Raw genomic sequence first — 17,134 nt, 5'->3', positions numbered from 1 at the left:
TCAAACTGCACCAAGAAGGATGAAACCCTTCGACCGATCAAAGAAACATTCATTAGTGGAGGATTCCTTAACCCAATTCCTCAAGAGGTTAATATCCTTATCGAAGAATGCATCGAAGAAGGTCTCTCCGATGATGAAGAAGAATGGAAATGTTATCTCAATGACTCGGGATACATATCTGGGACACCTTGGGACAACCAAGTGGAAAATTTGATTATATGGTGAAATATACTGCGCCTGAAAGTTCAAAGATTTCCATGGAAGATATCCTACCAACTGGATGGGGAGATTCCTTTGAATATAATAGTCAACCAGAAGAGGCTTACCAATACTGTCAATTTTCTCAGCAACCTGAAATTACTGGAGATTTCGGATTCAATGCATCTGCCAAGATTTATAATCCTGAAGATGGTTATTATCACATAAATGCCATTTTTGAAGATGAAGGGGAAAATGGTCCCGCAACTGACTCAGAAAGTGTCGCTGACAATGAGTCTCTTCATCCTGAAGACTGGGAAATACATCCTGAAAATTCTGAAGATTGTGACTCGTCTTATGCTCTTCAAGAAGTAGAAGGAGACCGTTTCAACTCTACAAAGAACAAAGGTGACAAACCAGGACTTTCAAATCCTGCCCGACCAGCGGTCAATGTCAATACTGAAGATAATTCTGGGGAGAATTTTCCTGAATACATAATACACAGAGGAGTTCGTTGCTACTGGAAAGCTGTCGACGTTCCGAATGTTGTTCGCCGCTCAAAGTAATCACCTCGCTGTTATTTTGACCTCCTGCCTTGCCCAAAGTAGAGAGATGTTTTATAGGGCTTTGCTTTTAAATGTTTCGCCCAAATAACTTTGTGTATAGGGCTTTGTTTTAAAAGTTTCCCTCTTTGTCCTGCCCAAGACAAATGAGTTTGTGTTTAGGGCTTTGTTTCAAAAATGAATCATAAATAAAGTGTCATTTTGAATTCCCTACATTATGTGTTTTATTTTTTGCTTTTTTCTGGAAATGGTAATCCTAAAAAACCGAAATAAAATAACAAAAAAAAAAACTTTTCCAAAAAAATCTGCATACACTCTTGCATTCATAAATTTTCTGAAATAAATATAAATCACATGTGCAGATTTACTATTGATAAACCCATTGAATGCAATAACCCTATGCCCTCTCCCAACTTTGAGTTTCCTGTGTTCGAAGCCGAAGAAGAGGAAGAAGAGGAGATCCCGGACGAGATCTCTCGATTACTTAAGCACGAGGAAAGAGCCATTATGCCTCACAAAGAGCCTTTAGAAAAGATCAACTTGGGTTCTGAAGAAGACAAAAAAGAAGTGACCATTGGGTCGCTGCTTGATGCTGATGTCAGGAGTAAGTTGACAGACCTTCTCAAAGAATATGTTGACGTGTTTGCCTGGTCCTACCAAGACATGCCTGGGTTGGATACCAATATTGTTCAGCATTACTTGCCATTGAAGCCAGAATGCCCGCCAGTTAAGCAGAAATTGCGAAGGACTCACCCTGATATGGCTAACAAGATCAAAGTGGAAGTTCAAAAACAGCTCGACGCAGGTTTTCTTGTCACCTCAGAATATCCTCAATGGTTGGCTAACATAGTGCCAGTTCCGAAGAAAGATGGCAAAGTCAGAATGTGTGTTGACTACCGTGACTTGAACAAGGCCACTCCAAAAGATGACTTTCCGTTACCACATATCGACATGCTGGTTGATAACACTGCTAAGTTCAACGTCTTTTCTTTCATGGACGGGTTCTCCGGTTATAATCAGATCAAGATGGCTCCCGAAGACATGGAGAAGACATCTTTCATCACCCCATGGGGTACTTTTTGCTACAAAGTGATGCCGTTTGGATTAAAGAATGCCGGCGCAACTTACCAAAGGGCAATGACTACTCTCTTTCATGACATGATGCATAAAGAAATTGAAGTTTATGTGGACGACATGATAGCCAAGTCCAGCACAGAAGAAGAACATATTGAATACCTTTTGAAGTTGTTTCAACGATTAAGGAAATATCAGCTACGCTTGAATCCTAACAAATGTACTTTTGGGGTTAGATCTGGAAAACTCTTGGGTTTCATTGTCAGCCAAAGAGGTATTGAAGTAGATCCCGACAAAGTCAGAGCTATTCAAGAGATGCCTGCACCAAAGACTGAAAAACAAGTAAGAGGATTTCTCGGACGATTGAACTATATCTCCAGATTTATCTCTCAGATGACTGCTACTTGTGGGTCGATTTTCAAGCTTCTCCGCAAAGATCAAGGGGTTGTATGGACTGAAGATTGCCAAAAAGCGTGTGACAGTATCAAGGAATACCTGTTAGAACCACCAATATTGATTCCTCCGGTTGAAGGAAGACCATTAATCATGTACCTTACTGTGTTGGAAGAATCCATGGGTTGTATGCTTGGACAGCAAGATGAAACCGGTAAGAAGGAGCATGCCATCTATTACTTGAGTAAGAAATTCACAGACTGTGAGTCTCGTTACTCCATGCTCGAAAAAACATGTTGTGCTTTGGCTTGGGCTTCAAAACGTCTCCGCCAATACATGATCAACAATACTACTTGGTTAATCTCCAAAATGGATCCGATCAAGTACGTCTTTGAAAAGCCTGCATTAACAGGAAGGATTGCCCGATGGCAAATGTTGTTATCTGAATATGACATTGAATACCGTGCCCAAAAAGTGGTCAAAGGAAGCATTCTCGCCGATCACTTGGCGCATCAACCAATTAATGAATATCAATCTCTCAAGTTTGACTTTCCTGATGAAGATGTCTTGTACTTGAAAATGAAAGATTGTGACGAGCCGTTACCTGAAGAAGGTCCTGATCCTGGATCAAGATGGGGCCTAATTTTTGATGGAGCAGTAAACGCTTTTGGCAATGGAATTGGGGCAATCATCATCGCTCCCAAGGGTACTCATATCCCGTTCTCCGCCAGATTGCTATTTGATTGCACTAACAACATCGCAGAATATGAAGCTTGTATCATGGGTCTCGAAGAAGCCATTGACTTAAGGATCAAGATCCTCGACATATATGGAGATTCAGCCCTCGTGATCAACCAAATCAAAGACAAGTGGGAAACTTATCACCCTGGCTTGATTCCTTACAGAGATTATGCGAGACGTCTGTTGACTTTCTTCAACAAGGTTGAATTGCATCATATACCTCGAGATCAGAATCGAATGGCAGACGCCTTGGCTACTCTATCTTCCATGTTCAAAGTCAATCATTGGAACGATGTGCCTAAAGTCAGAATTACGCGCCTTGAAAGGCCTGCCTATGTGTTTGCAACTGAAGCAGTCATCGATGATAAACCGTGGTTTCACGACATCAAACGCTTCCTTCAAACTCAAGAGTACCCGCTTGGGGCATCAAACAAAGATAAGAAAACTCTAAGGAGACTCTCTGGCAGTTTCTTCCTGAACGGAGATGTGCTATACAAAAGAAACTTCGACATGGTTTTGCTCAGATGCGTAGACAGACACGAAGCAGACATGTTAATGCATGAAGTGCATGAAGGGTCCTTTGGAACTCATTCAAACGGGCATGCAATGTCCAAGAAGATCTTAAGAGCAGGATACTATTGGTTGACAATGGAATCAGACTGTTACAAACACGTGAAGAGATGTCACAAGTGCCAGATCTATGCAGATAAGATCCATGTGCCACCGACTCTACTCAACGTTCTCTCATCTCCGTGGCCTTTCTCCATGTGGGGTATTGACATGATTGGAATGATCGAGCCGAAAGCTTCAAACGGTCATCGTTTCATCTTGGTAGCCATTGATTACTTCACCAAATGGGTCGAAGCAGCATCTTACGCCAATGTTACAAGACAAGTGGTTGTAAGGTCTATCAAGAATAACATCATTTGCCGATATGGTGTTCCCAGCAAGATCATTACTGACAATGGTTCAAATTTGAATAACAAAATGATGAAAGAATTATGTGAGGAATTCAAGATTGAGCATCATAACTCTTCTCCTTACAGACCAAAAATGAACGGCGCGGTTGAGGCTGCTAACAAGAACATTAAGAAGATCGTCCAGAAAATGGTCGTCACTTACAAAGACTAGCATGAAATGCTGCCATTTGCTTTACATGGGTACCGTACTTCAGTGCGTACTTCAACAGGGGCAACTCCCTTTTCTCTAGTATACGGCATGGAAGCTGTACTCCCCGTAGAAGTTGAAATCCCGTCAATGAGAGTCATCATGGAGACTAAGTTATCAGAGGCTGAATGGTGTCAAAGCAGATACGATCAGTTGAACTTAATCGAAGAAAAACGTATGACTGCTCTATGCCATGGACAGTTATACCAAGCAAGGATGAAACAAGCCTTCAACAAAAAGGTTCGACCTCGTGAATTTCAAGAAGGCGACCTCGTGCTTAAAAAGATCTTGTCTTTTCAACCAGATTCTAGGGGCAAATGGTCTCCTAATTACGAAGGCCCGTATGTTGTCAAAAGAACATTTTCTGGCGGCGCCATGACTCTTGCAACCATGGATGGTGATGAACTCCCACATCCTGTGAATGCTGATGCAGTCAAGAAATACTTTGTCTAAAAAAGAACAAAAGAACAGCTCGGTAAGTCGAAAACCCGCAAAGGGCGACTTAGGCAAAAATGAGCGTCTCGGTGGACTGAAAACCTGAAAGGGCGGTCCAGGCAAAAATTAGAGACTATAAACAGAAAAAAATCATCCTGGTAGATTGAAAACCTGAAAGGGCAATCTAGGCAAAAATTAGGGATTAATGACAAAGTAACTGCATCAGTCCGTACTTCGTCACCTGAAGAGTCTTTTTCATCAAAGGATCTTCAATCAAATCATCGCCAATCTGAAGCAACAAGCACAGTTGGAACTCAAAGTTGTTAAGGGAATAGTGGTTATTGCTTTCAATGTAGCCTTTTCCGCATAATTACCATTTCTAACTTTTGTAAATACTCCATGGAATCACGCCTTTAGCGGATTTCCATCCTATTAAATAAATTTGAGCCTTGTGCCCATTTGTTTGCAATCTTTAATTTCTTTCAGCTTGCAAAATGACGCTTTAATTGTGTTATTCACTTTTGAAACAAAAAAGAAAAAAATAAGTTTTAAAAGAATTTACTTCACTTTTCTTTTTCAAAATAAAAGCGAAATTTTCCTTTGAGTTGTGAACAACGGAAGGAACATCAGCAGTCGTCTCCATAGGATGAACAAAAGGATTCTCCCGGAAAAATTGTTGAGACAACGGTATTCTTGTCCCAGAAAAGAATTCTTGAAGCAATTATCCCTCGAGGTAAAGAAGCTCTTCTATCCCCAGTGAAGAAGCTCTTCTATTCCCATTGAAGAAGGTCTTTTATCCCTAGTTTCGAAGATTTTCCATCTCCAGTGAGGAGGTTCTTCCATCTCAATGAGAAAAAATGCTTATCTTCCCCAGAGAAGTTTAAAGCACGCAACACCATTCATCACCTGTGTTATCTACACCGTGTTGAAGAACATTTGCCAAGTATCTGGTTGTATTGCGACGTCGGTCCTTCTCCAGTATATACTTCATTGTCTGTCAGTATTGTCAGTATGCATGCTACATTCATGACATTCATCATTCATACATATTTGCATCATTTATGCATTCTTGCATTTTTCAGGATATATCTATCCCAAAAAAAAAAAGAAAAAAGGAAGAGAAAGAAAAAAAAGAGAAAAAGAAAAAGAAATAGGTATGGGCGTGTCATCTCTCCATTAGGTTGTCACCCATAAGCAGAAATAACATCCTTTCTTTTTCCAGTTCCCCACTGAGATCATTCCTCGTGGAAGAAGGTTGTTTTAGTTTCTCCTCTCAAAACGAAGGAGAAAATACCCATTCGAGTTCATTCCTCATTGGGTACAAAGTCTTGTTTGATTGTTTCTTTCCAATTCATTCTTGGTTAGAACTTTGTCTTTACCAAAAATTCAAATTCCGATTCCTCAAACAGAGTCGTGAAAAAATAGACAATAAGCAATAGCCTCGTCATCAGAGCAGCTTATGTCTCTTCCAAAAGTTTTTTCCTCTCAAGGAAATCAATCATGAAGACCATTTGACAAATCAGGGCCTTATTACTGTTCACAATGCTGAACAACCAGTAATTTCCCAAGCAAAGTCTCCAGAATCATTTTATCACTCGGCTGATAATTGATCATGTCTTCAAAACCACTATCACAAGGCTGGTAGTCGGTAACCTTTTGTTCTGGTTATATTATTAAACATGTCTATCACTATGTTGATAGTCGATAATATTAACCGAACCTTTGAAACTCTTTTTACCTTGTCAAGTCTATCACCATGCTGGTAGTCGGTAATACAGTTTCATACCTTTCACCTTCGCATTATTAAACAAGTCTATCCCCATGCTGATAGTCGATAATGTTGATAGGTAAGCTTTTCTTACAAAGCTATCATTCCCCGGTGAAGCATACACTTGCTTTCCCGAAAAGACAAAACGGATTCTCTTCCTAAAACGGATTGAGACATCCTTCCCGATCTCTTTTCCCCAGCGGAGTCAGTTCTTGATATCCCCTCGGTAAAGATATCCTTGCATCATTCGCAATTTTGGTATCTTAGGTCCAAAATTCGCGTCTTCTGATATTTAAGTCTCTTCCGCCCTATCAAAACGAAGATTTTCAATATTCATGTCTCAGGTTGAAGAAACTTAAATAGGGGCATCTGTCATACCCCAATTTTTGACCTAAGATACCACCTCATATCATTGCATATGCATCATTTGCATCTCTAACAAATTGCATAGCTTGTGTTTGCTACTTGTGACTCAGCAGGGATTTAATCAAGAAATCACTCATCAGTACAAGTAACAATCAATTAGGGTTTTGTTCTCCCTTCATCTCAAATGAATCATCTTCATCAACAATCAACATTTGGTCCTCAAAGATTCATTTCAACAAGCTCAAAGGCTCTGAATTGACTGAATTAGGGTTTTGACTAAAGATAGCATACTCCTGATTTTTGCTCAGAATTTGACCTAATGACTTGAGACATGATATCAAGACCTCAAGTGCATCATTTTGACCTAATCCATTGGCTCATAACATCTCCTACACAAAGATTGATCAGACAAATCCTCAGATCAGGGTTTTGAACTATCAGGGACTGAAATCAGGGATCACATTTGGGAAACCCTAAAAACCCCCAGGAAGTCAATCAAAGGTTTCAATCATTTTCAAATAATCCCTATGACAATATCCAATGAAGATTGTGTCTCAATTCAAGATCCACAGTCATCAATTTCATCAGGTCGACAATTAGGGTTTTGACTTAATTCACTGAACAACTGACTTTTTAATCAGGACATGGTGCCACAACTCAAACCATGGCTCAATATCCTCTAATGCTTCAATGTGATCCATTCATACCATTCATTTGATGAGGATAGCCTGTTTCATATGAAATCTCCAGAAACGCGATTCGTCTGAAAAAGTCAACTGTACAAGATCACCATTGACTTTTGGGGAATTTTGGTCAACCATGACTTTTGAAGTTTTAAATCATCAATATATGATATATGAAGTCATTTGATCAAGAAAAATCAAGAAAATCAATCAAGAATCAAAAAGTCAAAGTTTGACTTTCATACTTAGAAAATTTTTTCTAAGTGTTTTTCATGGTTTTTTCCAAACTTTGGAGGGGAATAACTCAAAATTTCACCTACAAACTGAAAAAAACTTCCAACATGAAAGTTGTAGATTTTGATCCAATAAACAACTTTGACACATATAAATTTTTTCCATAAGATCAACCATTTAAGAGATATGGAGCTTCAAAGTTGGCATCTTTGGAAAATTTCACTTGAAACTTCATTTTTCTCAAAGTTCATGGATCTTTTTCACCCACTTCCTTAAGGATCTTGAAGAAACTTTCAACTAGGGTTTTGAAGTGTGTAACATGAGCTTTCCAAAATGTCCAAGAGCATGAAAAAATATGGAGTGTAGCTATGGTTTTGAATTTTGACATTAGTGACCATTTCACTTGAAATTTCAAGCCATTTTTGCAAAGTTATGAACCAATTTGCCAAATAATGCAAGTAATGACACACCAAAGCAATGATTGAATGATATTTTCTGGTTTAAGATCAGATAGGAAAGAGATAAGAAGCTTGGCCAAAATAACCATGGTTTAGTTACTTTTAACCATTGCATTAAATGTGAAAGATTCCTTTCTATCCCTTAAGCCAAATCATCACTTCTTGAAGCAAGTTGCAAAGCTCTGAGTTCAGACTCTTTGGCCTATAAATAGAGGTCATTACCTCATTCAAAATCACACCAAAACCTCCCAATTATAGGTTTTCTCTCTTCTTTCTTGAATTACAAGTCATGTGTTTCAAAGTGAGGTAGAAAACTCAACCTCCAAACCTTGCAAGTTCTGAACAAAGTGATGCTTCCCACAACTTCTAAATGTCATATATGATGTGTCTGAATCACTCATACACCCCAAAACACCTGAAAACTCAAAATCATCATCTCACCTCCAAATATGCATAACATGAGACTTATCATGCCAATTTTTGTTCAGGCTCAATTCTGTCCAAACTACCACTTCTAACATCATCCATACATCACATATGAACTATCCCAACACTCATCATCAATCAAAAACTTCAGAATCACCAAGCTCGATTCATACTTGAAGCAACTGCAGATCGGGTTCCACCAACTGATCCAGATGTTTTCAATCCACTCCAAGCATCCAGACACCTTCCATATGGTCCATTGAAGCTATCCAGATCATCAAACAACTTCTGTAACACCTCTATTGCAGAATTCGAATCCCAGCTTGGCCGTTTTTGAAGGTAAGTGCTATGAACTTCAAACTCATACAAACATGCATCATAAATGAAAAATTGAGTTGCTATCTTGTTTCTGCACTATCACTGATCAATAGCCCTCAATCAATTTCACAATTCATCAATTATACACAATTTCAGATTGAATCATAAGATTAGGGTTCTTCGTGTTCATCAGAAAACCAATGATCTTAGAGTAAAAATAAATGCAATTAACTGGTACCATTGTGTTCCTCGTCCAAAACCGAGCAAGATAGACTATCTACTTGATCAAAACAATCCAGTTTCAAAGATTTTCAAAAATCAGTTGAAGGTGTGTTCTTGGCGCCATTTTTGTTTCAGAAATTTCAAATCCAAGTTTTAAAATATAATCAGTTTGATGCGTGTTATTAACAAGCCACAAGCGTGGCTCAGTTGGTTGTGTGTTTTGGCTGGTGAGAGAGAGGGCGTGGGTTCAAACCCTGGCAGGACCAAAAGCTTATTTTTTGCCACTTTTCTCATTCATTTTCTTAAAAACTTCACTTAATTAATTAACATAGCAAATTAACTCATTTTAACTTCATTTTTTGCATACTCTTTGTTTAATATACACATTTTATGAATACCAAAAAAAATCATCAAAAAATATTTATTTGATACATTTTTTAATAGGTTTAAAATGACTTATTTTTAAGTATTTTTAATACTTTAAATATTGTTTTTTTCATTTAATTTTTAAACTAATCACTTGTAAATATTTTTTTTCAATAAACCCTAATCATCTAAGTGTTAATTGAAGACAATCTTTTTGTTTATCTTGATTAATTTGACTCCTTTCAAAATTCAAATCATTTTAAAACAAGCGATCGCGATTCTTTTTCAAAATGATAAACCACTTCTTTTTGATTAAATCTTTTTAATTGATCAATTGATTTTCAAAACGATGTGGGGCCTCTCGAATATTAGAGAGTATAAGACCCACTCCTTTTTCCTTTTATACAGTTTTTCTTTGTACAGAAAACTCTTTCAAAACAATACTTTTCAAACTGTTTTCAAAACAACAAACGACGCGTCTGTAAATAAAACAATCAACCATGTTTTATAAAATATACCATGGGCCTCCATGTAGGTATAAGTCCCGAGCCCCTTTTGTACATACCCACTCCAGTACATGAAATTAGGTATTTCATTGTACGCCTTTTGTACATATCTCAATCTGTTTTTCTAAACTTTGAGTAACAAACCAAAAATGAAGGTTTCTTTAAATCTTCCCAAAAATATACCATGGGCCTCCATGTAGGTATAAGTCCCAAGCCCCTTGTAAATACCTGTTTACATAGCTTTGAATAAATTCAAGTGGACCTCTCCTCGAGTGTGAGTCCCGAGCCCTGTGTATACAAATGGATCATGCTTACAGGTATATTTCCTTCATAAACTCCATTATATACACACACTTTGTCATATATATAACTGTTCATATTTGTTCATGTACTTGTTCATATTTGTTCGTACTTGTTCATATGTGTGATTGTGTTATATGCTTGTTCAACTTAGTACAACACTAGGTTCCCCATAGCCTCCTATTGGGCTTCGTGCAAAGAATCTCCACTAGTTTAGGTTAGGACATAGAGTATGGTTTCCCGGTGAAATCGCTCTAAGAGCTCAAACCAACTATACCATGCCTCCCCTTGGGCTTTGTACAAACGAGTGACCCTCCCATAGCCTCCTCTTGGGCTTACAATGCAAGGACCCTGGATTGTCCCTCCCATAGCCTCCTCTTGGGCTTACAATGCAAGGACCCACGGATAGCCTCCTCTTGGGCTTCGTACAAGGACCCACGGGCTTCTTATAAGCATCCCCCAATATCCAAAACCAAATACCCTAGGAGATTAGACATTTTTCATCTCTATGCTAGGAGTATCTCTTATATATCATCACAAACAATCAATCAATCAAACTTTTTGCCACAAGGCTGGCTAATCAATCAAACTTCTTTTTGCCACAAGGCTGGCTAATCAATCAAACTTCTTTTGCCACAAGGCTGGCTAATCAATCAAACCGTTTTACCACCGTACTGGATGATTAATCAAAGTTTTTGTCACAAGGCTGACTTCATTGAAACTTTTGCCACAAGGCTGGCTGATTAATCAAAGTTTTTGTCACAAGGCTGACTTCATTGAAACTTTTGCCACAAGGCTGGTTAAACAAAAAACATCTTTATCATTCTAAGCACCCTAAGTGGCATGGCCCCGGGCTTATAATGAAAAGATTTTCAAACAAAAACAAACAGATGTATGTGATGATATAGATTAGATACATCTAGCATTTAGACGACATTTGTCTATTTTCCTTTGCTTCCACTAGCATAAGTGGGAACTACGATTGCTCTGACTTTCTCAACATCCCTTTGAGAATACGTAGGCACAAGGTCGATCCTTGGCGAGCAAAACAAAACACAAAAAACCATTCAAACTTTAGCACCCGTAGACCCCGAGCTACAGATGCTCTGATTCCCTCTAAGGGATATGTATGCAGAGGATCGCGATGATCTTTGCGAGCATAATCAAACAAACACCTTAGGTCCCACCTATTTCACAAGAACCTCCACCATAACACGGAATGAAAAACAAAGCAAAGAAACCTATAGAGTACTATAGATACGTTGGGTGCTAATACCTTCCCTTCGTATAACCAACCCTCTTACCCAAAGATCTCTCCCCCCACTTTTAGGTTATTGTAGCTTTTTTCCTTTTCCTCTTTTGGAAACAAAAAAAAGTTTGGTCGGAACAAAAGAAAAATCATTTTTTGAGCACTCGAGCCCAAAGAAGGCATCAGGTGTCTCATCCCACAAAAAAGAGGAACAAAACGGTTTTTCGCCCGCGACACTTTGCTCCTTCAATACGTGCCCAGTCGAAATGTGTTTTTGCTTTCTATTCTTCCTGAAAAAACTTTGAGGGCTTGTCAGTTGCTTTCACTAGCAGCGCTTATGCCAGAAGCACTCGTAGGTTAAAGAACTGTAAGATTGGATGGGCTTGTTCTTGAATGCGCAGGGACTAAGAAGACTGCTGCCATTCCATTTAGGTAATGCAATAGTGAATGTCCGATCAATAGCAATAGTGATGTGGCACTTCTTTATGACTTTCCTGTTGAGCATAACTTCTGGAGGATTTGATATGGATGTAACTTGCTCTAGAATCATAAGTTTCCTAATCAAATAGGATAGGGTGCAGGCCAACTCGGAATAGAAAGAGCCCTTTCCTTTAGTAGGACGGCACGAGTGAGCTTATTAAAGCGTGAATCCTAGAGGAGGATCAAGGGGGTCAGATCCCTGGGTGGGACAAATCAGGTCTTTGCCTTTGCAAGGGAAAGCGGTAAACTATGGATTTAAACTAAGGTACCGTGCCCTAAGATAAGGCACAGTCAAAACAGGGACTTAGAGACTAGCATCCGATTGTGGGCATCTTTCGATTGAGTAGGTTAGGAAAGACACAACAGGCGATTATCCCCAACAGCGGAAACGCCGCTATTCCTGAGTAGTCGTAGTTAGCCGGAGTAAGAGGTTTTGCGGGGCTACCTACTTTTTGGCTAGGAACGAATTGCCTAGTTGGAACTCTTCTTCGCCGACTCCTGAGGCGTACTACAGATCAGTGCGTTCTTGCCTGCTTGGTACTTTGATCCGAAGATCCCGAGCCCCTTATTCTACCCCTTTGGTAGCTACCGATTACTTAACCAAATGGGTCGAAGCTGAGCCATCTAAAGTCTGTCTTCCCAGTTTTCCCAAACGCGAGTCGAGTTACCTTCTTCATCAGGCTTCCTTCTCGCAATTGAAGTGGTAGCGGTACTGGAACGAGTTCCCTATTCGATATGGTTTCATTCCACCAGTCCGATAGCACTGGGTCAAAGGGCTTAACTTTGGAACCTTTTCTTGCCCGTGGGCATTAAATTAACCGTGAGGTGACTCTGTTCCTGGCATCCCTTTCTGCCCCCCAACTTTATTAACTTCGCGGTAAACGCAATAGCCAGCAGGTCAAAGCCTTTTTTGGGGTCCAAGGGCCCCCTACTACCCAATTCCTGTCTTCGGAACTACGGGGATAGGTTACTTTCTGCGATGGCCCTCCACCTCGTTGGGAAAAGTGAAAGGAAATAACAAGCCCTAAACTAAATACCAACTAGCAGCTTATCAACCACCGAACACAGACTCATGTTGGCGATGCCATGGTCAAGTAAGAGAACGAGCCATTCATCCTAAGTAGTAGTTTAGTATAGAAGAGAGGCATCATGAGCCTACTACTACGATTACATGCGCATCTAGTGCAGTGGCTTGGAAGCAAGCTACCTTGACCATCTTCCGAACTTATCCATAATTTACTGATCAATCGCAGTAGGGGCGGACTGCTCTTCATTCAGCCACGCCACAGTGACCCCCAAAGCGATCTTCTTTTAGTTGCGGGACGAAATCTGGCAGCCGCTGGCTCTGAATAACCAGCCCGTTAATAAGTTAAATTCTTCCATAACATAATGGGGCGGGGTTGCGCATGAGCCAAGTGACGGAGGTGCACAAGAGTACTTCGCGCCACAACCATCTCTTTTTTATAAGTTCTACGGACCGATGCCTGTTGCTTCATCTAGGAGAAAAGAATCATAGATATGCCGGTAATTAGAAGGAAGAACCTCCATAAAAAAATTCCTTGTGTATCATCTGTAGCAAAACTATGAACGGAAGCTAGCAATCCGGACCGTATTGAAAAGGTTCCTGAGACACATCATGGAAGAGTAACAATATTAAGAAACGAGATCCAAGAATGAAGAAGGGGTAGCATTACGGAATGAATACAAGCTGTGGCTAATACCCAAGGCATAAAACAAGCATTTTCTACGGGATCCCGAAACCACCAGCCACCCCGACCTAATTCATGATGAGGCCACCAACTTCCTGGTATGATGCCCACGGTTAAAAACCACCGACATGTCAAGATCCAAATTCAAATCTGTTTCTGGTCCTGGTCAGATACCACTGTGTTCACGCCGGCGCTCCAACAAAGAGGCGAAGTAGTGGTCTCTTTCTGTTCATTACGAACGACACGCTTCGCCTGCTCCCTCCCCGTGTCCACTAGCGCTCCTGTCCAGAGCGAAGAGAAGATAAAAAAGCGCCGCCAAAGCAGCATGAGCAGGCTTCTATTGCTACGCAACAAGAGAGCTGGATAGCATTTTGCGACCACATGTTTTAATTTAATGGTAAAAAGCTCGCTTGTTATACGGGATCCGACGCATCCAGGAGAGCGAAGCAGCGTTCCCTTCTTTTCGGCGGCATCCTTCCGCATTGGCGGCGAGTGGAGTGCCACAATCCGATTAAGAATTTTTTATCTACATAATCCAAAGCCCATAGCACTGATTTGATTCTGCAAGCGTTTCGGTACGAACGAAGAAATGTCGAACAAAAGGATCGGAACTCGCTGATAGGAAAGGAGAGAAAAACAAAGTAATGCCAAGAGCTCCGTCAATCCGCTGTTCATCGATAGACGAAGCTCTCTCTTTATCATATCGTGCCAGATGCAACAAAGGATGAGTCCTTCTTTTTCCTTCTCGCGAACCACGGGATCGCCTAGCACCCAGAGGAGCAAAGCTAATTATCCTTTCAGGGTACAACTGGGGTGCAGCCCCTATTTTTTGTTCGTAACGAGAGAGAGATAGAATGGAGTTCTTCACGAAGTTCGAGACAAAGTAATACAAAACTTCTCTATGGCCTCCTCGTTTTGAGACATTATGGCTTTGGGGTCGACCCCGGTAACAAAGAAGGAATCCATAAAAACGTGGGATCCGACACCATGATAAAATACTACCCTCATGATTAGACCATGTCCCTGATATTTGATAAAAGAAAGGTGCATTAGCGGTTAATACGTTGTAATTGGATAAGTTATTAGGAATATGACGGAACGAAAGACCGAGGAAAGAAAGAAGAATGCACCAAAATGCAGGTGCTGCACCAAACGCAGGTGGTTGTTTCTTGTTGTAAGTGAATGCAACGAAAAGACCCGGAAATAACGATAAATGAAAGAATTCATATATTATGTACATTTCGTGCTCTGCTCATTTATAAATTTCTGCTTTGTTATTCCCATCATCTGGTAACCACAGGATGATCCACAAGAAAGGTGGTAGGATTCGAATCTATGGCCCGCCCCTGACCTGCTGGGTTGGGTGGCCAAGTTAGCACCCCTCTAAGCCCCTATACCCGAAACAGATGCGCGGCGCTACCCAGCGCTACACCTTGTCTCCCCTACTCCTCTTCTGGTTATGCCATTACCAATCGCGGGGAACCCCTGGGCCGGCCGCCCCTAACCTAATAAGATAAGAACTATTATCCTTATGACCAAACAACGATAGTTTCACGATCCCAACCAGCAACTTGTTGGGAGTAGGGGCATCCATGCTTCCCAACCTAGACATTGTAACTGAAAGTCCTGCCTACTTGTAGGCTTAGGGTAGTCCTCGAAAACCTTCTTCTTTGACTGGCTTGGGAAAGACCCGTAGGCTATGGATCCCACTAATGGAATGGGACTATAACCATACTTCGTCTAGGTTCAAGGACAATCAAGATTTAGGCTTGGAGTATCTAAGGCTTCATGGACCCAATGTTTAGGGCTTTTAAGGACGGACTCGTTAGTGTCCCAAGGATTGATCGGTGAAACTACTAACTGAATTGCCCTAAAATAAATATGTATTTTTCCACAGGACTGAATCCATAGAAACCTTGGCTTAGTGCCAGAACTGTAAGCGGCGGATGATTGGTATGCAGGATCGGTTGCAACGGTTTCACATTCATGTGAATCAAGAGATTGGCTTGAATTGAAAGGCTTTCTAACTAGCCATTGTACCTGAGATTGCGATAAGTCCTTCTTCTTTGTCACCCCATTTCCCTTGGGACCAAGAACAAGCTCCAAAGAAGAAGAAGAGACTTAAAAAAACTAGATGTGCTTGGTTGTTGACCAACAGAAAGGATGCATGGGAAAAAGACAAAAGATATCACAGGCTCTCTTCGGAGAGCGGTATACCGAAAAAAGCCCTTTTCAAAGTAAAGAAAGAAGATAAGCTTAAGTCATCGTCGAATAGGGGCTTTTAAAGAGCGTGACTCTTCTTTTTGAAAAAATGTAAGACTCTGTCTTTATATAATATACACAATTTTCAGTCTAGTTCGCCACAAGGAGGAATCTAGCCTATGTGGAAGAAAGAAGTCAAGTTGCACACAATCCACAACCAAAAGAGAAAAGCCAGTCAAGGGCAGAGGGATCTTGCTCGTCAACGTCCGTTGCCGATCCGGTCATGAACATCTTCTTTTATTCGGGACAAGAATGGTTATATCCTGGCAGTGAACTTCTCGTACCTGTCGTCCAATCCATTAGCGTCCAGCCATTACGAAGAGAGCCTTGGGGCATCCGCTTAAACCCTAGACTTGGAGCCTTACAACTTTCTCAGCTCAAGCTATTTTTACCTTAGACTGAAGCACATTCACTCATAGGACGACCATCATGTACTTGTACTCAAGTGACGATGAACACTAAACCTAACAGTCGAGGAGACGATCTCCGGTAACAAAGAAGAGTAGATTACCAATTAAGTCACCTCTCCGTGGGCTTTTATGATTACACTACTCACAAATCTATCTATCCAATTTCTTACTGAACTTGACTTGTCTTTGATTGCCATGCTGCGCTTTTCGCTCCTTATCCCGTACAGAACGAAGTGAATCTTATTTAAACATTCATTGCTATGGGCCGTCTTATTGCACTGAATGACGGATCACATGGGGTGGATCCTACTAATATGTTTTCTCCGTGTAGGAAGGTATTTTGAACATCTAGCTGGTATAGGGACCACTTCTTTGATGCAGCAATAGCCAGTAAAGTCCTAATCTTCACAAACTAAGGTTAAGGTTTCCTCCCAATCTATCCAATATTTATTCTTGAGCAAAGCCTTGAACAGGACGAGAGGAATAATGGCCTACCTCAGGCATGTTGTCTGGAACTGGATCATGGCTTGAGTCTGGAGAGGGAGAAGCGTTGGTTTACTGATCTCTTTCAGGTCCTGGCTGAGCTTCAACAAGATCTGGTGTTAGACGAAGTTTCTTTCTGGTAAACACTATGGTTGATAGTGTATGAGTCACAAGCTTCACTGGCTGATATATATGAGTAATTATTCACGGTGATACTCTCCGGGGGCAAACAAAACTAGACTAATCAGTGTAGGAGAAGACGAAGCCGAAGATACAGAAAGAATCGTCTCCAGCGCACCGATGGGAGACGGGGCCCCCGCAAG

General features: G+C 40.7%; 1 protein-coding gene across 1 annotated transcript; it reads right to left on the bottom strand.

Moving 5' to 3' along the window:
- Positions 1-13,413: 13,413 nt before the first annotated feature.
- Positions 13,414-15,041, bottom strand: LOC131641594 (probable cytochrome c biosynthesis protein). Its single transcript, XM_058911895.1, is given in 2 exon segments — positions 13,414-14,209; positions 14,211-15,041. Coding segments are annotated over 2 exon segments (1,095 nt in total). The 5' UTR covers positions 14,897-15,041; the 3' UTR covers positions 13,414-13,800.
- Positions 15,042-17,134: the final 2,093 nt, after the last annotated feature.

Source organism: Vicia villosa, unplaced genomic scaffold, assembly GCF_029867415.1.
Source record: "Vicia villosa cultivar HV-30 ecotype Madison, WI unplaced genomic scaffold, Vvil1.0 ctg.003869F_1_1, whole genome shotgun sequence".
NCBI lineage: Eukaryota > Viridiplantae > Streptophyta > Magnoliopsida > Fabales > Fabaceae > Vicia > Vicia villosa.
Note: the sequence above shows the minus strand (reverse complement) of the source record. Positions and strands in the feature narration are given on the sequence as shown.